Genomic DNA, 27,774 nt, shown 5'->3' with positions numbered 1-27,774 from the left:
ATTTTCAGTAGAGACAAGATTTCACCATGTTGGCCAGTGTGGTCTCCAACTGCTGACCTCAGGTGATCCGCCCGCCTCGTCCTCCCAAAGTGCTACAATTACAAGCATGAGCCACTGCGCCTGGCCAACATGGTTCTTAACCAGACTAAAATAACAGAAATACAATTCAGAATATGGATAGAAACGAAGATCACCAAGATTCAAGAGAAAGTTGAAACCCAGTCCAAGGATTCTAAGGAATACAATAAAATTATACAAGACATGAAAGACAAAATGGCGATTTCAACAAAGAACTAAACTGAGGTAACAGAGCTAAAAAACTCAAAGAATTTCAGAATACAATCACAAGTATCAACAGCAGAATTGAGCAAGCTGAGGAAGGAATCTCAGAGGTCAAAGACTGGCTCTTTGAAACTCATTCAGAAACGAAGAACAAACAATAAAGAAAAATGAACAGAACCTATGTAAAAAATGGGATTATGTAAAGCGACCCAAATCTACGACTCATTTGTGTCCCTGAAAGGGAGAGAAAGCAAGCAACTTGGAAAGTGTATTTCAGGATATCTATCATCCATGAAAATTTCCCCAAGCCTGCTAGAGAGGCCAGCAGCCAACATTTAGAGTCAGGAAATGAAGAGAATCCCTGTGAAATGCTGTACACGATGCCCATCCCAAGACACACAATCATGGGATTCTCTACGGTCAAAATGAAAGGAAGAAAGTTAAGGCAGCTAGAGAGAAGGGCCAGATCACCTATAAAGGGAACCCCCAATAAGGCTTAAAATAGCAGAAACCCTACAAGCCAGGAGAGACTGGGGACCTATATTCAGCATTCTTAAAAAACAAAAACGAACGAACGAACTTCCAACCAAGAGTTTTATATCCAGCCAAATTCAGCTTCATAAGCAAAGAAGTAAAATCCTTTTTGGAAAGAAAATGCTAAGGGAATTCGTGACCCCCAGCATCACCTTAAAAGAGGTTCTGAAGGGAGTACTAAATGTGGAAAGAAAATATTACTACTGGCCACTACAAAAATATACTTAAATACATACACCACTGACACTGTAAAGCAACCACAGAAACAAGTTTACATAATAACCAGGTAACAGTAGGATGACAGGACCAAATCCACACATGTCAATATCAACCTTGAATGTAAACAGGCTAAATGCCCCAATTAAAAGGCACAAAGTGGCAAGTTGAATAAAGAATCAAGAGCCAATGGTAAGTTGTCTTCAACAGATCCATCTCACACGCAATCACATCTGCAGGCTCAATGTGAAGAGGTGGAGGAAAATCTACCAAGCAAATGGAGAACAGAAGAAAGCAGAGGTTGGTATTCTAATTTCAGACAAAACAGTCTTTAAAGCAACAAAGACCAAGAAAGGCAAGCCCTTTACATAGTGGTAAACGGCTCAATTCAACGAGAGGACCTAAGTATCTTAAACATATATGCACCCAACAGAGGAACACACAGATTCATAAAACATGTTCTTAGAGACCTATGAAGAGACTGACATAACCACACAGTGCAATAGTGGAAAACTAATAAGTTAAATTGACCACTAGCTAGAGTACTAAAGTAAGAGACAATATCCAAATAAACTCAATCAGAAACGACAAAGGGGGTGCTACCACTGACTCCACAGAAATAGTAAAAAACATAGCCCCTCAGAAACTACCACAAACACCTCTATGCACAGAAGCTAGAAAACCTAGAAGAAACAGATAAATTTCCTGGAAACATACAACCTCCCATGATTGAACCAGGAAGAAGCTGAATCCCTGAACTGACCAACAGTAAGTTCTGAAATTGAGTAAGTAATAAAAAGCCTAACAACAAGAAAAAGCCCAGGACCAGATGGATTCAAAGTGAAATTCTGCCAGATGTATAAAGAAGAGCTGCTACCATTCCCACTGAAACTACAGCAAATAAATAAATAAATAAATAAATAAGAGGGGTCTCTTCCTGAACCCATTCTATGAGGCTAGCATCATCCTGATACCAAAAACTGACAGAGTTACAACTAAACCAGAAAACATTAGGCCAACATTTTTTATGAACATGGACCAAAAAATCCTCAACAAAATACTAGCAAACTAAATCCAGCAGTATATCAAAAAGTTAATCCACCATGATCAAGAAGTCTTTATCTCTGGGATGCAATGTTGGTTCAACATACACAAATCAATAAATGTGATGCGTAATATAACAGAACTAATAAAACCAACCACATATGCCAGGTGCGGTGGCTCACGCCTGTAATCCCAGCACTTTGGGAAGCCATGGCGGATGGATGAGTTCAGGCCAAGAGTTCTAGACCAGCCTGGCCAACATGGTGAAACCCTGTCTCTACTAAAAATACAAAAATTAGCCAGGTATAGTGGCAAGCACCTGTAATCCCAGTTACTTGGGAGGCTGAGGCATGAGAATCGTTTGAACCCAAGAGGCAGAGGTTGCAGTGAATTAAGATCATACCACTGCACTCCAGCCTAGGCAAGAGAGCAGACTTTGTCTCACAACAAAAACCAAAACCACCTGATCATCTTCATACATGAAAGGCTTTCAAAAAAATTCAATATTCCTTCATGTTAAAAACCCTCAACAAACTAGACACTGAAGGAACATATTTCAAAAAAAATAAGAGCCCTCTATGAAAAACCCACTGCCAACATCATAGTGAATGGGTAAAGCTGGAAACATTCCCCTTGAAAGGTGGAACAAGATGAAGATGCCTTCTCTTACCACTCCAACACAACATGGTACTGTTAAGTCCTAGCAAGAGAAATCCAGCAAGAAAATGAAATAAAATGCATCAAAATAAAAAGAAAGGAAGTCAAATTATCATGTTTGCTGACAATATAACTCTATACCTAGAAAACCCCATAGTCTCTGTCCAAAAGCTCCTGGATCTGCTAAACAACTTCAGCAAAGTTTCAGAACAGTAAATCATGTAGAAAAATCAATTGCATTCCTATACACCAACAACATCCAAGGTGAAAGCTAAATTAAGAATGCAATCCCATTCATAATTGCCACAAAAAGAATAAAATACTTAAGAATACAGATAACCAAGGAGGTAAAAGCTCTCTAAAATATTTCATAATTGTAAAACACTGTTCAAAGAAATGAGAGATGATACAAATGGAAAAACATTCCATGTTCATGATTATGAAGAATCACTATCATTAAAATGACCACATTGCCCAAAGCAATCCACAAATTCATTGATATTCCTATTAAACTACCAAGGACATTCTTCACAGAATTAGGAAAAAAACTATTTTAAAATTCATATGCAACCAAAAATGGGCAAAGCTGGAAGCATTTGGCATTACCAGACTTCAAACTATACTGCAATGCTACAGTAACCATAACACCACTGTACTGGTACAAATATAGACACAGAGACCAATGGAACAGAATAAGGAGCCCAGAAGTAATGCTGCAAACCTACAACTATCTGATCTTTGACAAACCTGACAAAAACAAACAATGGGGAAAGGATTCCCTATTCAGTAAATGGTGCTGGGGTAACTCGCTAGCCATATGCCGAGGATTGAAACTGGATCCCTTCCTTACACCCTACACAAAAATCAACTCAAGATGGATGAAATACTTAAACGTAAAACCAAAACTATAAAACCCCAGAAGATAACCCAGGAAATACCGTTCTGGAGATAGGATCTGGCAAAGATTTCATGATGAAGACGCTCAAAGCAACTGCAAGAAAGAGAAAAATTGACGAATGGGACATAATTAAACTAAAGAGTTTCTGCACACCAGAAGAAGTTATCAACAGCATAAACAACCTATAGGACAGGAGAAAGTGGTGGCAAATTACGCATCTGACAAAGGTCTAATATCCAGAATTTGTAAGAAAAATAAGCAAAAAAAAAAAAACTCCCTTTAAAAGTGGGCAAAGGACATGAACTGACACTTTTCAAAAGCAGACAAACACCTGGCCCACAAGCGTAAGAAGAAATGCTCAGCATCGTTAATCATTACAGAAATGCAAATCAAAACCACAATGAGATGCTACCTCACACCAATCAGAATGGCTACTAAAAAGACAGACAATAATAGATTTTGGCGAGATTGTGGAAAAGAAGAAAGCTTATACACTGCTGGTGGGAGTGTAAATTAGTTCTGCCAATGTGGAAGGCAGTCTGGCGATTTCTCAAAGAACTTAAAACAGAATTAATTACCATTTGACCCAGCAATCCCATTATTGTGTATATATTCCCAAAAATGTAAGTTGTTCTACCATAAAGACACATAGACGTGTATGTGCATCATAGCACTATTCATAGGAGCCAAGAAATGGAATTAACCTAAATGTTCATCAATGGTAGAACAGATAAAGACAACGTGGTGCATATATACATATATATATATGTATATACGTATATATATGTGTGTGTGTGTATATATATATACGTGTATATATATATATATATGACTATTAAGCAGCCATAAAAAAGAATGAGATCATGTGCTTTGCAGAACATGAATGGAGTTGGATGCCATTATCCTAAGCGAACTAACACAGGAACAGAAAACCAAATAGAGCATGTTCTCACTTATAAGTGGGTGGTAAACACTGAGTACATATAGACACAAAGAAAGGAACAACATCTCCCAGTTGGTACCACAACCACGATTGCCAGGCATGGTGTCGGTGGATTGGTTAGTTTGTCTCTTACCATTGGTGTCTGTGCCATTAAACTGCAAGACATGGCTGAGCAAGATCCATTCGGTGCCCCTGGTGGCACCCCTGGGGATCCTGTCCCGGGGAATGGAGTGGCCGGCGCCAGTGAAGAAGACCCAGCAGCGGCCTTCTTGGCACAGCAAGAGAGCAAGACTATGGGTATCAAGAACAACAAGGTCACCTTCGACATCCTGGATGGTGTCGCCCCCGGGCCCCAGCCACAAGGCGAACAGCTAGGGGTCCAGATGCTGTTGACGGAGTGATGATGGTGACTACCACCAGGAAATTAATGGTCCAAGAGACAATTATGCAGCTATTTCACAAGTGGATCGATTCTAATCACAGCCTGAAAATATTTGCAAATGGAAAGAAGAGAAAATGGAACACTTGGAAGCACTTGCTGCCTATTCTCAGAAGCAAGAAGCAGAGTGGAAATAAAACATGATAAAGGAGCTGGAAGAGTGGTGTACAAGACAAGACGAGCAGCTACAGAAAACAAAGGCAAACAACCAAGGGCAAACAAAGGGCAGAACATTTTGTTAATGACGTTGATGAGTCATCCCCCAGCACTGAGTGGCATCAAGTGTCCTGGCTCTGTGACTGTAACCCCAGGTCCAGCAAGCAGGCCAAAGAGGTCCCCTGCATGCGCTCAGTCCTCAGCTCCCTCGAGCAGGCACCCCTGGTGCACTGATGAACCGCCCTTGGAAACACTACATCTGCAGTATCTTAATCCTACCCAGTGAAGTTCTACAAAATAACTGCATTAATTATACTGAGTTCTTTTGGACCAAACTCTTTTGTGTTTAGAGCTGATTGTTGTTTGTGATTGCATGTTTCCTTCAACTGTGTCCTCCCTGGCATACAGAGGAGGGGGAAGGAGGAAATGGGAGGGAGGGAAGCCTCCTAACAGTAGCTTCAACCTGTGCTTTTGTGCATTATTCTGAGAATAAATTTCTATTTCAAACAAAAACAAAAAACAAAGGACAGAAACAACAGACACTAAGGCCTACTTGAGGGTGAGGATCATAAAACTACCCATCGGGTACTATACTGATTACGTGGGCAGTGAAATAATCTGCACATCAAACCCTTGTGACATACAGTTTAGCTATATAACAGATCTGCACGTGGACCCTTGAACCTAAAAGTTAAAAACAAAGAATACTGAAGTGTTAGTTTTAGAATGTTCACCTCATGTAAGGCTACGAAAAACTTACTAAAATCATAGACTAGCATGATATGGAATCAAAACCTAATGATGCTTGATAAACATGCATTGAAAAGAATTTTTCTGAGTTATTGAAATGTACATCTTGTTTTTGAAATTGTAGAGTTATAAATGAAAAATGCTTTTTTAATCCTGAATGTACATAATTATGAATTATCTTTAATATAATTATACTTCACTGATATGAAAATAATTTGTTTATTTTTTTTAAGACCATAGGACTCTTTCCAGTGTACTACACAATGTACCTAATAGGAAAAAATGTAAAGAATATGGAAAAGTTAACAAGTAGTTTATCCCTTTCTCTGTGGGAGGACTGATTCTCTCTTTTTGTTCTTATACTTTCTCCTCTGATGTAGTATTTCTTCCCGATACTCAGAGAATAATTAACTGTATTAGATGAAGTTTGACATATTAAGACACATTCGCATTATGTAGTTCTATAATCCCTCTGTGCGTGTGGTTTTAATTACAAACAAATGTTAGCAGGGAAAACATTTTTTTTCCGATCCACTTAACATTTTGAAAGGCTAAAGATATAATTTGAGTTCCTATTTGCAAAGAAAGATTTATTTATCTATGCAATATCATTTATTTAGTATCTACCACGTGTGAAGTGCTTTGTCATGAAGTAAGGGTACAATTCACATGGTTCTTCATTGTAATTAATTGCCAGGATCATAGGTAGGTAGCAACAATTGAAGGGAAGTATAAGAGCAGTCTGCGCTGGCAATCAAGATTCAGTAGGATGTGAGGATAAAGAATGCATATACTTTAAATGGTGACACTAAAAATTAAAACCAGGTAGAAAGAAGGAATGAAGAGGCAGACACAAATATTAAAAAATAAAAAGGAATATAAAGATAAGGCAGAGTTTGTAAGAGATCAGATGCAGTGTCACGGCCATAAAATGACCATGGTGCTGAGGCAAAATTCTAAAACAATTCCAGTCTCAAATATCATGCAACTCAATAAGAAGCGAGGCTCTCAAGACTGAGACTTTAGGCTAACCGATATCATATTATTTAATGTATCCCCACTAGACAATGAGCTGCATGATATATCCATACTACTAGTGCAAACAGAGTACATAACAGGTATGTTAAGTGGATAGAAAAATAAAGGCATAAATAAATAAAAGGGAAGAATCTCAATTCCAAATACTACCACCAAGATTTCCGTATATCCTTAATGTGTGTCAATTACTCTTGTCTTGCTGGGTTTTTTTGTTTAGGATAATGTTAACATTCTCTTTGCTGGTGATATGAAGACTGTAATAAAGCCACTGAATGCCCTTTGTAAATATTTCTGTTGAAAGCATTGCATTTAATCTAAATCAGTCTATATGATTTTTAACTTTTTTAAAAAATGGGATGATAGCATCCTTAATGGCTCTCAAAGACCTAGCATGTACAAAATCCCTGAGGCATGAAAGTGAAGAAAGTTGGATAAAGTATAATATGGTTGCCTAAGAAATAGGAAAAAAATGCCTCAATGATAAAATTTTAGACTACATCAGCAGGTCATTTTGCAATAAAATGTTCTGCATGTGCATGTAGAATATAACACTCAGTTTTACTCACAACTGACTTACAATGCAGTGAAAATTTCTGGACTATATCTGGCAAACCCATAGAAATCCTTGTCAAGCAGTAGCTAAAATCCAAATCTTGAAAATAACGCATTTGTTCATGGTGGGAGTTACAGCCTACGCATAAGCTTTATTTCGTCAAGCGCATATTGTTAAAAGATTATTGCTTTTTTAACAACAAAAATTGTTTTTATGTCCTATGTAACCATACATTTGTATAGTTTCCCTTTATTACACAATAATGACTGCTTTTGTGGTGACTTTCATGCTGTTCAGCGGACCATTAGTACTTGACTTGTGCCATTACATAGTATCTTAATAGTGACAAACAAATTAACTTGCAAATCAGCACAGCACCACACCGCCTGCACTATTAATTTTCTTTATATTCTCTGTGTTCATTTACATTTAAGTTCAATGAAGAAACACTTTGTCAATATCTTCAGGTTTTCCAAGACATGTTTGATTTCACAATTAATATATGAAAATATGAGCAGAGTCACTAGCCTTACAAATACCACTAATTTTTCAAAAACAAACTAAGAACTAAATGAACACCCAACAAAATACTCCTGTCTTTTATTAAGCTTGTCAGGCCCGATTTGCTCACTGCAGTTGGAAAATTCAGCTATTAAAGATAGAATCAGAGTATCAGAGCTGATCCAGGTCTGTTATACACTGATTCTGTTGACTGCCACAAACTATGTGCCATTCTGAACACTGTTTTCCCCAAGTGTACACTCTTGATGTTGAGGTCAATGTGCAGTAGAAATAAATGGCTCAGAGGACTGCAGTGAACACTACTTCTGAAAAATACAATTCAAAATAAAGGCCCTGTTAACAACATCAACAATAAACTTTCTGAGAAGGGAACAAATTATCTATCCATCTGTTTAAGAATTTTTAAAATCTTCAAGATGTCTAACTAGAAACAGCCGGGAACTGTCTATTCCACCAAAAGGAACCAAAATATCAAATAAACCATCACACTCTGAATAAAGATTTTGTGAGAAAGCATCAGGTCAACAGAGAGGAGATGGCCATTGTGATTACAGAGGGAGGAAGCTAGGAGGCCACTGAGTTGTGGGGCACTAGGACCGGCCCCCTGTACTGAACCAGACCTGAGGAAGCAGTCAGTGAAGGAACTTCGGCACCACACTCCCACCACATACCTCTGGGATCCTAGCTACAGGTTTCCCAAGACCCCCAAAGACCTCTGAACTGGCAGGGAAGCCACCCAGAGAATAGGCAGAAGCACAGCTCAAACTTGCATACATCCCCAAATGTTTCACTGTGCAGTGCAGCTGCAGCAAAATGTGGGACCATAGGTGTCCATGCCCCAAGGCTTGCCATGCTGTACTGAGTGGCTGCAGCTCCTGCTGTCTGCTAGGCTGGAAGAGAGCAGGGCCACCATTGCCACAGGGCTGGGGTGCATCTGATCCATGTAACCCCGTGGCCCCTCCTAAGCCTGCCTGCCTGAGTGATCTTGCAGAAGTGTGCCCACAGCACAGCCTCCATTGCCCCTTCTGAGTGTTTTGCTGGAGGCCTAGGAGCAGTCTGCTCTCCTGCAGCACAGCTGGTCCTGACATCCAGGGGCTAGAGAACAAACCCCTGGATCTGGTCCCAACTCCCCAGGACTTGACGACACCACCCAGGGATACCAAGCTGAGATCTGTGGCCTTAGCTTGAGTGGGCAGCCCTCAGTCTCAGGACACAGAGAAGACTGTGGCATGGGCTCATGTGCTGACATCAGAGCTGGGCATCCCCCCTTCCGTAAGACTAGTCCGGGACGAATGCAGCCTGACAGCCAGCTGCAGCTTCTTCCCCAAGGAGTCCCAAGGCATCAAATGTCTAGAACAGTTATCTGGGTGCAGAAGGCTTAGGACAAGCTTAGCCGGTTGGGCCTGTTCCTGGTGCAGACACTGGAGGGAGACCCACCAGGTCAGGAGAACTCAACCTTGTTGGGCTGCCAGGTTGAAAATATACCAGTTGTACATATGGTTCCATGCCCTGGTCAGGATCCTCTGCCCTTCATCTGCTGCATCACCAGACCACCAGTGAACACACTCCACAACTCGTTCTGACTCGCGCAAATAAAGAGAACAGTGGGTTTCCAACGAGTTGTGACTCTCCTGGACAGCATCTACAGGAGGCAGAAGCATAGCCCATTAGAGCCCGCCCCCTACCCATCTCCAGGGCAAGCAAAACATTGGAAAGGCACCAGTAGTTGGATGGGTTACCACCAAAGCTCAGAAACCAGAGAGGCAGTCATATCTCGCCCCCGCCTTCCCTCCCCACAGCACTACTGTGGATGCAGTGAAATACAAAAGTCTCCTATCCAAGTATTAACCAGGCCTGACCCTGCTTAGCTTCCGAGATCAGATGAGATCGGGCGTGTTCAGGGTGATTAAGAAAATGTGGCACATATACACCTTGGAATACTATGCAGCCATAAAAAAGGATGAGTTTGTGTCCTTTGTAGGGACATGGATGCAGCTGGAAACCATCATTCTTAGCAAACCATCTCAAGAACAGAAAACCAAACACCGCATGTTCTCACTCATAGGCGGGAACTGAACAATGAGATCACTTGGATTCGGGAAAGGGAACATCACACACCAGGGCCTATCATGGGGAGGGGGTAGGGGGAAGGATTGCATTGGGAGTTATACCTAATGTAAATGACGAGTTGATGGGTGCTGACGAGTTGATGGGTGCAGCACACCAACATGGCACAAGTATACATATGTAACAAACCTGCACATTATGCACATGTACCCTAGAACTTAAAGTATAATAAGAATAAGAATAAAAATAAATAAATAAATAAATAAATAAAAGAAATACAAAAGTGGAGAGCACAACTAAGATCCTATTTGCAGGCCCTTATCTCTTAAGTGTCATCCAGTGGACTGCAATCTGAATTACAACACCAAACGAAACCACATTGCTTCAACACTCAGAGCCTGTGAAACCCACCACAGGAACCTATTTGCAACCAAGGAAACCGTACAAAGTCTTGGCCCTATGAAAGTACTCAGAGACGAAGCCAACTGACTATACACAGCATATGTCATAGTCAAACCTTCAAGGAAAGGAGAATATAAAAATAAAAAGCCCCAACCAAACAATAGCAAATTCAAAAAGAAAAAGCAGCACCAGTTCCTTCTGAGAAGGAATCAGTACAAGAAGTACAAGAATTGAAAAAGGTAGTCTTTTGTAATGTCCAAAGGATTGCACTAGCTCCCTAACAATCGATCCTAACCAGGATGAAATGTGTGAAATTAAAGATACAAATTCAGAAGCTGGATGGCAAAGAAGCTCAACGAGATCCAAGAGGAAGTTGAAATCCAATCCAATAAAGTCAGAAAAGCAATTCAAACTTTGAAAGACAAGAAAGATATAGTAAGAAAGAAACAAACTAAACCTCTGGAATTGAGAAATCCACTACAGGAATTTCAAATTACAGTTGGAAGTCTTAACAATAGACTAGATCAAGCAGAAGAAACAATTTCAGAGCCTGAAGATCACTCCTTCAAATTAACCCAGTCAGATAAAGAAAAAATAATTTTAAAAAATGAACAAAGCCTATGAGAAATAAGAGATTATGTAAAACAACCAAATCTGTGACTCATTTTGCATTCTTAAGAGAAAGCAGAAAACTTGGAAAACATATTTGAGGATATAACCCACAAATATTTCCCCAATCTCATTAGAGAAATGAATGTACAAATACAAGAACTGCAGAGATTCCCTGCAAGAAACTACACAAGATGACTGTCCCCAAGGCAAATAGTCATCAGCCTTTCCAAGGACAATGCAAAAGAAAAATCTTAAAGGCAGCTAGAGAAAAGGGTCCTATCACCTATGAAGGGAACCCCATCAGGGTAACATAGGACTCCCTGTCAGAAAACATACAAGCCAGAAGAGAGTGGGGCCAACTTTTAGAATTCTTAAAGAAACAAAATTCCAACCAACAATTTCATCTCATGCCAAACTAAGCTGATAAGTGAAAACATAAAATCTTTCCCAGAGAATCAATCACTAAGAGAATTTATTACTACAAGACTGGGCTTACAAGACCTACTTAAGAAAGTTCTAAACATGGAAACAAAAGAATAATAGCTGCCACCACAGAAACACACATAAGCACATGGCCCAGAGACCCTATAAAGCAACTACACAATCAAGACTAAAGGTTAACCAGCTAACAACAGCACAATAGGAAGAAAACTTCGCTTATCAGTATTAACGTTGAACGTAAACAGTCTAAACGCTCCACTTAATAGACAGTGGAAAACTGCATTAAAATATGTTCTGTCTCCAACAGATTCATTTCACATGTAACAATACTCATAGGCTCAAAGTAATGGATAAAGATCTAACACTCAAATGAAAAACAAAACAGAGCAGAGACTGTACTTATATGAGATAAAACTGACTTCAAATCAACAACAGTTAAAAAAGGACAAAGAAGGTAATTACATAATGATAAAGAGTTCATTCAGAAGACTTAAGTGTCTTAAATATACATGCATCCAAAATTGGAGCATCCAGATTCATAAAACATTCATAAAAATTTTCTAGACTTACAAAAAGACTTGGATAGGCACAGAACAATAGTGGGGAAATGTCGAGACCCCAATCACAGCATTAGACAGATAACTGAGGCAGAAAATTAACAAAGAAATTCTGAACTTAAATGCAATGGACTTAACTGACATCTACAGAATACTCTGCAAAACAACCACAGAATAAACATTCTTCTTATCTGAACATGAAACATCTTTGGTGTATTCAAAAGAATCAAAATCATACCAAGCATATTCTCAGATCACAGTGGAATAAAAATAGAAATTAATTTCAAGAGGAAATCTCAAAAACACAAAATTACACAGTAACTAAATAATTTGCTCCTGAATGATTTTTGGGTAAATAACAAATTAAGGCAGAAAACAAAAAATTGTTTGAGTCAAATGATAGCAAAGATACAACATACCAAAATGTTTAGGATACAGTAAAACCAATGTTAAGAGAAATGTTTATAGTGTTAAATACCTATATCAAGAAGACAGAAAAATCTCAACGGTCTAACATCACATCTAGAGAAATTAGAAAACCAAGAAAAAACTAGCCCAAAAGGTGGCAGACAAAAATAAATAACTAAAATCAGAGCATAACTCAATGAAATTGAAACCAGAAATCTATATAAAGAATCAATGAAACCAAAAGTTGGTTCTTTGAAAGGATAAACAAGATCAAAAGACTACTGGCTAGATTAACAAAGAAGAAAAAGAAAAGATGCAAATAAGCACAATCAGAAATGACAAAGGTGACATTACAACTGATGCCACAGAAATAAAAAAGATACTCAGGCACTATATTAATACCTCATTGTACAAAAACTAGAAAATCTAGAGTAAATGGATAAATTCCTGGAAACATACGCTCTTCCAAGACTGAATCAGGAAGAAACCGAAACCCTGAACAGACAAATACTGACTTCCAAAATTGAATCAGTAATAAAAAACCTACTAACCAAAAAAAGCCCTGGACCAGATGTATTCAGATGAATTCTGTAAAATATATAAAGAAGAACTGGTACCAACCCTACTGAAACTGCTCAAAAAAAAAAAAAAAAAAGAGGAGGACGGAATCCTCAGATGAATTCAAGATGGATAATAAAGAAGAGTTGACATCAACTTTACTGAAACTATTCCAAAAAAAAAAAACACACACAAAGGAGGAATCCTCCCATCCTCCCTAACACATTCTATGTAGCTAGCAGCACCGATACCAAAACCTGGCAAAGACACAACAACAACAAAAAATTATACACCAATATCACTAATGAACATAGATGTAAAAATCCTCAACAAAATACTATTATAGCAAACTGAATCCAACAGCACATTCAAAAGTTAACTCACTATAATCAAGGAGGTTTCATTTCTGGGATGCCAAGTTGGTTCAACATACACAAATCAATAAATGTAATACGCCACATAAACATATTTAAAAACAAAACCATACCATAATCACAATAGGCACAGAAAAAGCGTTCAATAATGTCCAGCATCTATTCGTGATAAAAATCCTCAAATGCATCAAAGGAATATACTTCAAAATCATAAGAGCCATCTATAACAAACCCACAGGCAACATCATACTGAACAGGAGACAAAAGCTGGAACCATTCTCCCCGAGAACTGGTACAAGACAAGGATGTCCACTCTCTGCTCCTATTCAGCATAGTACTGGAAGTCTTCATGAGAGCAATAAGGAAAGAAAAAGAAACAGAAGACATACAAATAGGAAAAGAATAAGTCAAAGTGTCTCTTTTTGCAGATCATATGATTCTATATCTAGAAAACCCTAAAGACTCTACCAAAAGGCCTGATAAACGATTTCAGTAACGTTTCGGGATACAAAATCAATCTACAAAAATTAGTAGCATTTCTAAATAATGCTTGAATTATTGAAATAACGTTCAAGCTGAGAATCAAATCAAGAACACATTCTTATTCACAACTGCCCGCCCCCCCACAGACACACACACACACACATTACCTAGGCATACATGTAACCAAAGAGGTGAAAGATCTCTATAAGGAGAGCTACAAAACATTGCTGAAAGAAATTACAGATGACACAAATAAAGGGAAAAACATCCCATGCTCATGGATTGGAAGGAGGCTCACTATCATTAAAATGGCCATTCTGCCCAAAGCAATGTACAGGTTCAGTACCATTTCTCTCCGTTTACCATGATTTTTCACAGAATTAGGAAAAAAAAAAAAAAAAAAAGCTATTCTAAAATTCATATGGAACCCAAATATAGCATAAACAGTCAAGGTAATCCTAAGCAAAAATGACAAAGCTGGAGGGATATTACCTAACATCAAACTATACTACAAAGCAACAGTAACCACAACAGCATAGTATTGGTACAAAAATAGACATGCAGACCAATGGAACAAAACAGACAACCCAGAAGTAAAGTTACACATCTACAACCACCTGATCTTTGACAAAGTCTACACAAACAATGGGGAATAAACACCTGTTCAATAAATGGTGCTGGGGTAAGTGGCTAGCCATATGCAAAAGAATGAAAGTTGACTCCTAGCTTTCCACATACACAAAATTAACTCAAAATGGATTAAAGACTTAAAAATACCTAAAACTATAAAAATCCCAGATGAAAACCTAAGAAATATCCTTTTGGACACTGGCCTAGTCAAACATTTTACGACTAAGTCTTCAAAAGCAATCGCAAACAAAACAAAAATTGACAAGTGGAACCTAATTATACTGAAGAGCTTCTACACAGCAAAAGAAACTATCAACAGAGTAAACTGACAACCTGCACAGGAGAAAAGACAAACTATGCATCTGATGAAGGACTAATATCCAGAATCTATAAGGAACTTAAAAAACTTAAGCAAAAAATAAAGAACCCCATTAAAAAGTGGGCAAAGGATATGAACCGATACTTCTCAAAAGAAAACATACAAGTGGCCAATAAACATGAAAAATTGCTCATCAACACTAATCATCAGAGAAATGCAAATCAAAACTACAATGAGACACCACTTCACACAAGTCAGAATGGCTATTATAGAAAAGTCAAAAAAACACAGATATTTTGCAAGGCTGTGGAGAAAAGCGAATGCTTATACACCACTGCTGGGAATGCAAATTAGTTCAGCCACTGTGGAAAGCAGTTTGGAGATCTTTCAAGGAACTAAATGAGAACTGCCATTCTACCTAGCAATCTCATTACTGGGTATATACATAAAAGAAAATAAACAGTTCTACCAAAAACACACAAGTACTTGTATGTTCACTGTAGAATTATTCACAATAGCAAAGACATTAAATCAACCTAGGTGCTCATCCACAGTGAATTAAATAAAGAAAATATGGTACATATACACCAGGGAATACTATACAGCCATTACAAATAACAAAATCACGTCCTCTGAATCAACATAAATGCAGCTGGAGTTGCAAATTCACGCAGAAACAGGAAAACAAATATTGTATGTTCTCACAAGTGGGAGCTAAACCTTGGATGCATACGGACATATACATTAGAACAACAAATGCTAGGGACTCCAAAAAGAGGGAGTGAGGGAAGGAGGCCAAAATCTGAAAAACTTCCTATCTGTGTGATGGCTTCAGCAATGCCCAATCCTCAGCATCACACAATATACTCTTGTAACAACCTGCGCATGTACTCCATCAATCTAAAACTTTTAAAAAGACCTATTAAAATGTGAAACAAAGATAAAATTTCTTATAGAGATAGATGTTCTTAAATATGCATATATTTTTATACTTTTTTCTGAAGGACTGTTTACAAGACATATGGTACCGGCTTAAAAACAAAACTATATTTAATTGATGAGACTTTTATTTGTTGCTTTGTTTTCCAGAGCATAGCTTGAAATAAAACCAATACCAAATGTGTTTTTTTCATGATTTTTGTCCTCTCTGTTGGAATCTACTAAAACAGAATAAACTAACCTAAGTTGTAGTAAATATAGTCTATGAGTAGTACACTGCCCATGTTTCTTTACCCTTAATGCCTTAGTGTGTTCCAGCCTGACTTCCACCACCAGCACCTGCATTTCTTTGACTGGCTGGCTTTCTTTGACAGATGAAGTCCACCAGTGCTGAAGAAGTAATAACTTTGCCAAGAGAATAGCACTCAGCAAATGACTGATGAGATCTGGTGTATAAATACCTCAGCTCCCTCACCACTGCAGTAGGAAAGTTGATATATGTGTTCTACACAGGCTCCCCCAGATCCCATAGCAGAATTAAGCTTCAGTCGCTCACAACACTGACTGGATAAACACATCTTTTTTGGCTGCTTTCCTTCCTAGACTTAGTTTCCCACTCTTCTCCCATGTTTCCTTAACCTCCAATATGAACTTCTTTCACTTAAATCACTGTCTTTGGATCTGTTCTGAAAGGACCTCAAAATAAGACAAGCGTGTTTTCGACTTTTAAAAGTGCTTATGCAGACGAGGCCTCTCCAACCAGTGGATGTTTCTGTCTTTCTCTCTCTGTTCCTCCCACCCATGGCACCCTTCCTGGTGCTTCCAGCTTCTGCCTATCTTACTACTCCCCCACCTTTTCTGCCCCTGGACTAAGCCTACTGCTGGCCTGCCCCTGGTAGCTGCGTGTCATAGAACCTGGCTCTGTCTGACACCGCCTTCCCTCTTTGCCTTATGGCACTGCCGTCTACCAGGTTTGTGTTGATATGGGCATGGACACAGCCATTCTCAGCCCTGTATTTATTATCAGATTTTATCTACCAAAAATTCCACACTAAGAAAAGCAGAATTCAACTAATTTTACAGAAGAACGAGAGACTAAGTAACTTCCCCAAAAAAGACAGACCCAGTAAGAGGCAGAGTTTGGAAAAGAATTCTGGTCAATTTTCTTTCTGTTTCTCTTTGCCTGCACACTTCAAGACAAAGGCATAAAAATGCCTCTGTGAACCAGAGTCTTTACTTTCTCTTATTAAAATCTCTTTTTAAGCATATAAAATGTCACAGATTAAATCATACTTACTAATGCATAGTAAAAGAAAACCCATTTACAGATGGACACAGTGGCTCAGGCCTATAATCCAAGAACTTTGGGAGGCCAGGGTAGAAGAACTGCTTGAGTCCAGGAGCTGAAGACCACCCTGGGCAACACAGTGAGATCCTATTTCTTGGGGGAAAAAAAAGGCCAGGCACAGTGGTATGGGCCTGTAGTGTGAGGTACTTAGGACACTGAGGTAGGAGAATCACTTGAGCCAGGAGTTGAAGGCTGCGGTGAGCTATGATCGCACCACTGCACCAAGGTGACAGAGTCAGACTCTAACTCTATAAAATTAAAATTCTTAAAAATTAAAAAAAATCATTTACAAACCAATCATATTTACTAATGACTTTCAATATATACAACCATCCGAAACATTAAATGTAGGTCAGCATGATCCTAATCTCTAGATATTTCAGTTTTTCAAATTATCTCTTTTTTGAAGAAAAAAGAAAATCATTCTTTGGGATTATATGCTAGATGGGTTATTTTTCTTGGCTGCAAATTACGTAGGAAGACCAAATTGTATCTAAGGTTCTCTAGGCTTCTCACTTTCAACACTGTGACATTTGGAGTTGGATGATTTTTTTAATTGGGTATAGGAGGCTGTCCTTTGTATTTTAGGTGTTCAGCAGCATTCCTGGCCTCTACCACTAATGCCAGGAGTGGGTAGATGCCCTGAAAGTTGAGCAACCTGAAACGTATCCAGACACTACCAAATGTCCCCTGGAAAATGGCCCCTGGAACAACCCAGGAAATATCATTCTGGACACTGGCCTCGGCAAAGCATTTATGGATAAGACCTCAAAAGCAATTTAACAAAATAAAAAATTGACAAGTGGGACCTAATTAAACTAAAAAAGCTTTGGCACAGCAAAAGAAACTATCAACAGAGTAAACAGATACCCTACAGAATGGCAGAAAACATTTACAAACTATGTACTTGACAAAGGTCTAATATCCAGAATCTATAAGCAACTTAAATCAACAATCAGAAAATTAATAACCCCATTAAAAAGCAGACAAAGACATGAAGACACTTCTGAAAAGAAGACAGGTAAGTGGGCAAGAAATATACGGAAAGATGCTCCACCCATCGTACATTTAATTTCTAATCATTTAATTTCATACATTTAATTTCCAATCATCAGAAAAATGCAAATTAAAACCACAATGGAATACCATTTCACACCAGTCAGAATGGCTGTTTTTTAAAAGTCAAAACATAATAGATGCTAGCAAGTTGTGCAGAAAAGGGAACATAGACACTGCTGGTGGGAATGTAAATTAGTACAACTATAACGGAAAACAATATGAAGATGTCTCAAAGAACTTAAGATATACCTACGGTTCGACCCAGCAATTCCTTTGCTGGGTGTATACCCAAAGGAAAATAAATTGTTCTACAAAAAAGACACATGCACTCATATGTTCACTGCAGCATTATTCTCAACACCAAAGACATGGAATCAACTGAGGTGTCCATCCACAGTGTGGATAAAGAAAATGTGGTACATATACAACATGGAATACTACATAGCCATAAAAAACAATGAACTCATGTCCTTTGTAGCAATATGGATGCAGCTGGAGGCCATTATCCTAAGCAAATTAACAGAAACAGAAAATCAAGTACTGCATGTTCTTACAAGTAGGAGCTAAACATTGGATACACATGGACACAAAGAGAGGAAAAACAGACACTGCGGGCTACTAGAGGGTAGAGGAGGAAAGGGCTGAAAAAATACCTATTTGGTACTATACTCAGTACTTGGGTGACAAGATCATTCATACCCCAATACTTAGTATCATGCAATATACCAATGTAAATAACCTGCACAGGTACCCCCTAACCCAAAAGTTTTACCAAACAAACAAAAAAAAGTCTGATACCCTCCTAAAAAAAGGATACAATGATATGTTAAAATATTCCATAAGAATGTTGAACAATTTTTCTTATACTATAACAAACCATAAACAGTAATGAATTGTTTTGAATTCATTATTATATATAATGAATTACTGGGGTCATGGCAAAAGGCAAATGGACAAAATAACACATTAAGTAAATTATGTAACATACTGTAAGGTGACAAGTACTGTGGAGAAAAAATAAAACAGGAGAGGGAGACAGACTGTAGGGACTGGGGAAGAGGAAGAAAGGAAAAGTCCAGCTTTAAATAGTGTGGTCAGGAAGGGTCTTGTTGGGAAGCCAGCATTTGTGTGAAAAATTAACGGTAAGGGAATAAGTTATTGCTCTAAAATTACTTCCAATTATTTGTCTTTGTGTAACTGAATTTTGCATCTTGAAGGCTTTCTGAAATTACTGTTCTTTCTAAATAATGCGAGATTTCAAAAGCATATAAATATAGCAAAAACTATGTCTAATTTATTATGGCAACCAATTATTCAAACAGGCTATCTTTGACTCCATATCTTTGTCTGTACTACAGAAATCTGAAAATGTTCCCCAAAATATGGGACCAAATGATTATTATATAGTAATAATAGTAATTATTTTATTATTAGCAGGTGAAAATGAAGAGAGAATAGATGAAACAAGAATAGTTATGAGATGAGAACTGAAAAAGTCTAGTGATGGCTACAAGAAGCCATGCCATTATATTATTCTCAAAATATGTACCTTTTCCAAAAGAAAAAGTAGAAAAAGTCAGAGAGAAAATGAAAAACTGTTCATCTTCACCACCTTAATACTGTCTCAAAGACAATATGTTTCTATGTTGATTTATCACAGTATTTCCTACTCACCGAAGGTAAGGAGAAGGCAACAAACTCAGTTATGTGAATTCAGTAGCAGTCACTAATGTGAACTCTCCTACTAATGTGCACATCAATTTCACTTTTACTTCTGTGGCAAAGAGCTTCTAACATTCTAATACAATGACCAATAGGGTTTTTAACAATGTCATAATTAATCCCTTCTGAAGAAAGTTAAATCTACCATGGAAGGGAGGGACACTGACTACAAACTGTTCCAATTTCCTCTAGTGGGGTTATATATTATTGCCATAGCAGTAGATAAACTTGAAAAAATAGTGTATACATGTATATTTGATATAGTAGATACTAATTTTTAAAATCAACACTAAAGCGGCCTTCATCCTAAAAAAAAGTAATATTGTGTGTGTGTATGCATATGTGTATATATGTGACACAGGTAGTAAATTAGAAAGAATATATATTTTGAATTACAAACAGAATCTTTTCCTACTAAATACTAAACATAATTTCTTATTCCTAAATTAAGCTGGATTAAACTTCAGAATATTCATGCTTACGAATTATACTTACCACTTGCCCATTGTGTGGGTTCTTATGAGCATATGGAGGTCCACGGATATGGTTCCACATCTGGCCAGAAGTCATAGCAAAGACTATACACTGAAAAACAGGGTACAATATATCAATATGTAAACCAAAGAAAACCAGAATAATGCATTTCTAAAAGATAATGGTCATCAAGAAACTACCTTTTAAAAATCATACATCAGTTCACCCATTTAAAAAATTTTCACTTATTAACTGTGACTTTGAGTAAGTTACTTATTCTCCCTACATGTCAGATTCCGTATCTATAAAATTGGGATGCCAGCTCTGTTAAAGAAATATGTTAATGATTGCATCGGATAACATATGTAAAGCATCTGGCCTGGTGACAGGCAATCTGATATGTGCTCACCTGAGCCAGTCAAAAGCACAAAAGACACGCTTGATGTTTTAGTGATATTTTAAAGGACATGATAATCATCTTCTATATCCTCTAAACATCATTCTTCTATTAGTTTGGATAACCAAAAGCCTACATTCTTGGATTATGGTTCTTAAATCTCCATAAGTACCTAAATACTTTTAGCAAAGTGTACGACATAGTAAATTCAGATGTTAAGAGATGGAAGAAATCACAAAAAGACACAGCCAGGAATAACTCACAGATATTATATACCTGCTGGATGTATCAGAAAAAAACTGTATTTGCAAAACTAATATTGAAGATCCAAAGCATTGCAGGAGGGTGGGCAGAGAATGTACAAACCAGAAGTCACAGTTCAAAATCAGTGTAACTGAGGTGTCAGCGTGCTTTGTTTAAATCACAAAACATTTTTAAGTTAATGAAATGGGACTCCTTCAGACCAAATGTGTTCTCTAGGTCAAAACAGTATCTGGACTTCCTGTGTCCTGTATCTTGCCCAATCACTCCTTATTTCAGCTTCCTGGCTCTGATAGGCATTTGTACCAAAAAGAGTAACACCACCACCACCACCACCACCAAAAACACCTAAGACAAGAATGAGCAACACACGACTGGCAGTCTAAATGTTCTAGGTTAGCACAATTGTTAAAGAAGAAAAGGATACAAAAGGGAAGAAGTAAAGTGGGGCAAATAAGAAACAGTATCTAAACCCAGAAAATACAAATGGATTGTGTTTTCTGCTTGGCAGCCAAAGTGTTTCAACAGATAATGACACAGCTTTAGAGGCGTTAATCTGAAGCCCTTTCTGACTTTCTTGAGAATAACTCTGAAATTAACTCAGACTTGTTAAAAGCCAGATTTGTCTTACAGACTAAGCGTAGGTTGGAATATTTTCTGAGTCAGGATGTATAAAATATTTTCACTTAAACTTGGTAAACACACTAGATAGATTATTAAGCCCAGGGCGAGCACAGAGTGTGATTCCCCATCTAAAAACATCAATTACAAATTTGAAATTGTTATATGAGATAAATAAATTCTATATTTAATGTACAGGAGTATCATATCAGTGAATTTGGAGTATACATTAAAGTTGATTATTTATGCTATAAATATAACATAGTGTTTTAGGCAGACTATATTTTAAAATCCAGAAAAAGGAGCCAGACATGGTGGCATGTGCTTATAGTCTCAACTACTCAGAAGACTGAGATGGGAGGATCCCTTGAGCTCAGGATTTCAAACCCAGCCTGGGCAACAGAATGAGCCCTTACGCTTTTATGTGCATGTTCACTCCTTCTCTCCCTCCATTTACTGATTCCATAATATTCCAATACTGAATTACAAAAGCACATGGTGAAGTATGTATTTTAGAAAGGTGGCACTAATCACAGTATGGAGAACATACTGGAAACATCAGTTTGGAGGCTGATGCATAAATACGAAAGACTACTGTGGTCTATTTCATGATACAGGTAACAATTGAGAGAAGCAGACATACAGGGCAAATATTTAATAGGTGGAGTCAGTAAGTTTAGGTGATTGAGTGATGTGACAGAAAATAAGAGAATCAAACCTAACCCCACTGTTTCTGATATGACTGGAGCAGCACAGTAAGTATGGCCCAGTGAGATACAGAGTGACAGAAGCATGTCAGTGAAAGGGAAGCAGGTACCAAAGATGTGGAGTTCAGTTTTAAAATGACTGATTCTAATGTGCTTTCAAAACATTCACTTCAAAAAACCGCTGAGACGTCCACGAGACACTTGCATATACTGTTTAATAACAGACATCTAGGAAAAAGCTAGATTTGGGGATTGTGAGCACACAGTTGGTTACTATAGTCATAGGAATGGATGAAGTTGTTCTAGGACAGTAGGTAGGGTGAGAGAAGAAAAGCAAACTGAACAATGAGATCACTTGGACTCGGGAAGGGGAACATCATACACTGGGGCCTATCATGGGGATGGGGGAGGAGGGAGGGATTGCACTGGGGAGTTATACATGATATAAATGATGAATTGATGGGTGCTAACGAGTTGATGGGTGCAGCACACCAACATGGCATAAGTATACATATGTAACAAACCTGCACGTTATGCACATGTACCCTAGAACTTAAAGTATAATAAAAAATATATAAAAAAATAAATAAAAAATAAAAATAAATTAAAAATAAAAAATAAATAAAGATTATAATGACAACAAAAATTATAGTACAAAGGAAAAATGCAGACTACAAATTTGTAAATACTGCTTGATCACAAATATGTAAATCCTGAGTTTTAGGATGAAAAGATAGATTTTATTTTCCCTTTGTATGCCAATAAAAATAGTTATTATAAAAAAAAAAAAAAAAGAAAATAATCCCATAAGCTGGTTCATGAACAGCTGCCCAGGAAACTGGGACGCACAAGTCAGAGAGTTAGAAAGAAAATGAAGAAAGCAGGTATACTGGCTGAGCGTGGTGGCTCATACCTGTAATTCCAGCACTTTGAGAAGGTGAGGCAAGAGGATTGCTTGAGCCCAGGGTGAGACCAGCTGGGCTAACATGGCAAAACCCTATCTCTATAAAAAAAACACAAATATTAGTTGGGCATGGTGGCAATCACCTGTAGTCCCAGCTACTCAGGAGGCTGAGGTAGGAGAATGACTTGAGCCCAGGAAGTGAAGGTTGCAGTGAACCAAGATCATGTCACTGCACTCCAGCCTGGATATCTCCTAAGGGCAGGGGGAGGGGAAGGAAGTGGGGAGAGGCAGAGACAGAGAAAGAGAGAGAAAAAGGAGGGAGAAAGAGGAGGGACAGAGAGAGGAGGGAGATGGAGGAGGGAGAGAGAGAGGTGGGGGGAGAGGGGGAGAGGGAAGAGAATGAGAATATAAAGTCTCACTTTCTTTGGCTATAAAAATATTTAACCAACTAAGATATTCACAAACAGTAGTATCTACCCAAGAACCTTCCATGCTCTTAAGACCTACCACTGGTATGTTTAAAGTACCTTGCCTAGAACTTTATCATAATAGTTGGGAATGGAGGCTTGTAAATTATAATACTCGAGTTGCAGATGTATCTTCAGCACCTGTGCAACCTTGAGCGAGTCCGTTGCTTTGGGCCTCAGTTTCCTATCTATAACATTAGGATAATACTGGTATCGATCTTCCTAAACTGCAGGGGTTTTAAGTAGGTTAATCTATGTAGAGCCCTTAAAAATTACACACAATACACAACACATGCTCAATAAATATCATTATTATTCCCAAGCCCTCCACAATTTGCTCCCATACTCCTAAATGGCTCCATGTACTAGCACTCTTTAACTGGCACTGCACACTCCATTCAGGCCACTCTTTCTGCTTCCCCCTGCATCCATGATGATAATGCCTGCATCCACATCTTGTTAATGCTTTGTCAACTCAGTCAATCTTCTACTAAAACAGGGTTAACTCATGGCCCATAGATGGTGCTCCACAGAACGCTTCCAGTTTGCTTTACTCATTTAACAATTACTTATTGGAGTACTAGTGCACACCAGACACCAGAGATGTAAGAATTAAGTAAAATAAAGAGGCTTCCCATCCTCAGCTAGAAACCCTGAATACGTGGCATGTGCCCTGACATTTAAAAAAGACTCATTTATTCACTCAAGATACTATATATTTAAGAACTGATTTAGAAGCAGAGAACAAAGCGATGAACAAAAATATAAGATAGAGGCCGGGCGCGGTGGCTCAAGCCTGTAATCCCAGCACTTTGGGAGGCCGAGACGGGCGGATCACGAGGTCAGGAGATCGAGACCATCCTGGCTAACATGGTGAAACCCCGTCTCTACTAAAAATACAAAAACTAGCCGGGCGAGGTGGCAGGCGCCTGTAGTCCCAGCTACTTGGGAGGCTGAGGCAGGAGAATGGCGTAAACCCGGGAGGTGGAGCTTGCAGTGAGCTGAGATCCGGCCACTGCATTCCAGTCCGGGAGACAAAGCGAGACTCCGCCTCAAAAAAAAAAAAAAAAAAAAAATACGATAGAAAACTGTCATCAAGAAGCTTACATTCTACATGGAGGAATAGAGACAACAGCAGTAGCAAAACTATTTATGGTATGTCACAAGTTTAAAAAATCATCTTAATGTATGATTTATTCAACATGCCAGGAAATGGTTTAATAAAACAAAACCAGGTTCAGACCTGGAATAACATGCAGAATCATTTGAAGTAGTGACAAATGTATTTATTCATACAGCTCTGGCACTTTTCATAAGAAACAACAAAACACTAAGTAACACGCACTTCTAAAATGCAAAATAGCCTAGGTTTCAGTTTATCAAAATTCTTATAACTGATGCCTCCTTTTTTCGTTGTAACAACTGAAATGTCACCATTTCACTACTTTCAGCAATCTGGAAGTTTTAGTTTTGCAATTAATTTGACTAAAATATTTTTATTTAACTACATTCATACAAAAAAGGCACAATTCATAGTTATAGCTAGATTAATTTTCACAAAATAAATACATCCTTGCAACTAGCTTTGAAATCAAGCAAAGGAACACTATCAGAAAGACAGGAGCTCTCCTGTGTCTCTTCCTAATCATAATCTACATAACATGCCCAAGGTAAGGAATATTTTCTTGAAAATTCTGTATCACAGAATATGTAAGTACTCAGCTTCAAGAGATATAACCAAACACATTTCTCAGGAGGTTGAAAGAAATTTATATTCCACATAGCGGTACATGAGAGACCCAGTTGATATCCATCTTCACCAATTATTGGTATTAGCTGTGTGCCTCTGTGTGTTCATTCTAGTTTTTCTGGTAGAGGTATGATAGTGTCACATTGTCATTTTATTTGCATTTCCCTGATTAATAAGGTTGAATACCTTTTCATATGTTCATTGAAATTTGGACATTTTTGTAAAGTACCCAGCACGCCATTTACCTCTTTTAAAACTTGCTTGTCTTTTTCTTCTTGTTTTGTCAAGCTTTTTATATTTCTGGACACAAGTTCGTTGTTAAACTTATACACGGCAAATAGTCCTCACCAAAACATGAGGCTTGTCTTTCTTTTCATCTTATTAATCGTGTTTTTGACAAACAGAAGTTCTTAATTTTAATGTAGTTCAGTTTATCAATTATCGCTTCTATTATGGTTACCACTTCTTATGTTCTAAGAAATTCTTGCCCTCCCACCAATTATGGAGATACATATCCATACTTTCTTCTAAAACCGGTAAATGTTCACATTTTACTTTTAGATTCATGATTCCTCTTGTGTGTGGTGGGAAGTAAAAGTTGAAATTCATCTTTTTCCCATATGGATATCCAGTTGGCCCAGCAATATTTATCAAAAGTGCTATACTTACTCATTGCACTGCAAGGCCACTTTCGTCACAAATCAAGTGATTTTATAGTGTGAGTATGTTTCTGGACTATAGATTCTGTTTCAGATGCCTTTTTGTGAAATGAATACCATGAAGGCTTAAATATTAAAGATCTATAATAATTGTTGATATCCGTAAGTGTAAGTTCTCCAGCATTATTCTTCTTTAATATTGTCTAAACTACTCTATTCATTACCCATTGCTAAAATCTCATTGTCAATTTCCACACAAAAATCTACAGAAATTCTGCTCAAGATCAAGATGGGTAACTTTACAATGTTTAGTCTACCAATCCATTAACAGATTAACCTGCCATTTAACTTTTTAAAAAATTTATTTGAATAAATTTTTCAGTTTTCAGTGTGCATATCTTTTCTTAGATTGATTCAAGATTTTTGTTTGATGCTATGACAATAGGTTTTTTAAAAACTTCTTTTATGATTCATTACATGAATTATGATTTACTATGTATTCATTAACCTTACTGAATTTACGAATTAGATCTAATTTTTTTTCTATGTACAAAATCAAATCATTTGCAAATGAGGGCAATGTTATTTTTACCAGGATGTGTGTAGGTTTTTTGTTTTGGTCTCAATGCACTTGCTCAGGGTCCCAGTAAAATACTCAAGAACAAGCATCTTGTATTATTCCTCATCTCAGGAATTTCAATAAGTTGCCAAATATGACATGTACTGTATTTTTTTAAGTCAAATTAAGGATATTCCCTTCTATTTTGCTTTCTTTTTCTCTTATGCCCACATAAGCCCTGAACCTATTAAATGCTGATATGCATATATCAAAGATGATTACATTTTTTTCTGTTTAACTATTAGCATAGAGAACTACACTGATAATTTTCCCATAGTAAATCATCCTTGCATTAGTGAAACAACTTCACAACGTACTACCATTTTTATTTCTGTCTGTAATTTCTGTGTTTAGAATAAATGCATCTATATCCATGACAAAGACTTGCCTATCAGTTTTCTATTTGTGTATGTCCCTGTCAGAGTTAAGAATCAAAGTTAGTCTTGTTTCAGAGAATAGAGGCATTTCCTCTTTATTTCATTCACAGAAAAGTTTACCTAAGATTAGTATTATTTCTTCTCAATTGTTTAGAAGAGTCATCGTGGAATGAAAGTTTTCGCAATGGATTCCACTGCTTTAGCAATGGATTCAATTGTTTCAGCAATGGATTCAATCCATACTGGAGTATGCAGACTTTCTCATTCTTCTCGTGTTGATTTTGTTTGCTGGTTTAAAGTTGTTCAACTTCCTTGATATTGTCAACCTTAATAGTGATGTGTAATCACTCTAATCTAATTGGGGAATGTACTGATCCATGGCTGGATTATGGCCCCAACAAAGTTCTATCTACATTTGATCTCAGCCACTGAAGGTTTTCCAGCAAGAGTCCAGTGGGTCCCAAATTGTAATTTCTAATTCACAAGACTGCAAAACACTCTAAGCTTTCCACTTGGGCATTGCATCCATTTACCACCAGCATACATCCCGAGACTTGAGACTTGTGAAGTTTCTACTAAAAACTCTG

General features: G+C 37.7%; 1 protein-coding gene and 1 pseudogene across 2 annotated transcripts in view; one reads left to right on the top strand and one right to left on the bottom strand.

Moving 5' to 3' along the window:
• TUSC3 (tumor suppressor candidate 3) overlaps positions 1-27,774 on the bottom strand; it is a 215,911-nt gene that overhangs the window by 72,184 nt on the left and 115,953 nt on the right. For both annotated transcript variants that reach the window (XM_033225936.1, XM_033225945.1), the window contains exon 6: positions 20,447-20,536. In XM_033225936.1, coding sequence (XP_033081827.1) covers positions 20,447-20,536 — 90 coding nt within the window. The remainder of the gene's footprint in view (positions 1-20,446; positions 20,537-27,774) is intronic.
• Positions 4,739-5,403, top strand: LOC117092421 (annotated as a pseudogene).

Source organism: Trachypithecus francoisi, unplaced genomic scaffold (genome assembly GCF_009764315.1).
Source record: "Trachypithecus francoisi isolate TF-2019V2 unplaced genomic scaffold, Tfra_2.0 Contig01440, whole genome shotgun sequence".
Taxonomy (NCBI): domain Eukaryota; kingdom Metazoa; phylum Chordata; class Mammalia; order Primates; family Cercopithecidae; genus Trachypithecus; species Trachypithecus francoisi.
The sequence above is the reverse complement of the archived record's forward strand: the minus strand, read 5'-3'. Positions and strand labels throughout refer to the sequence as shown.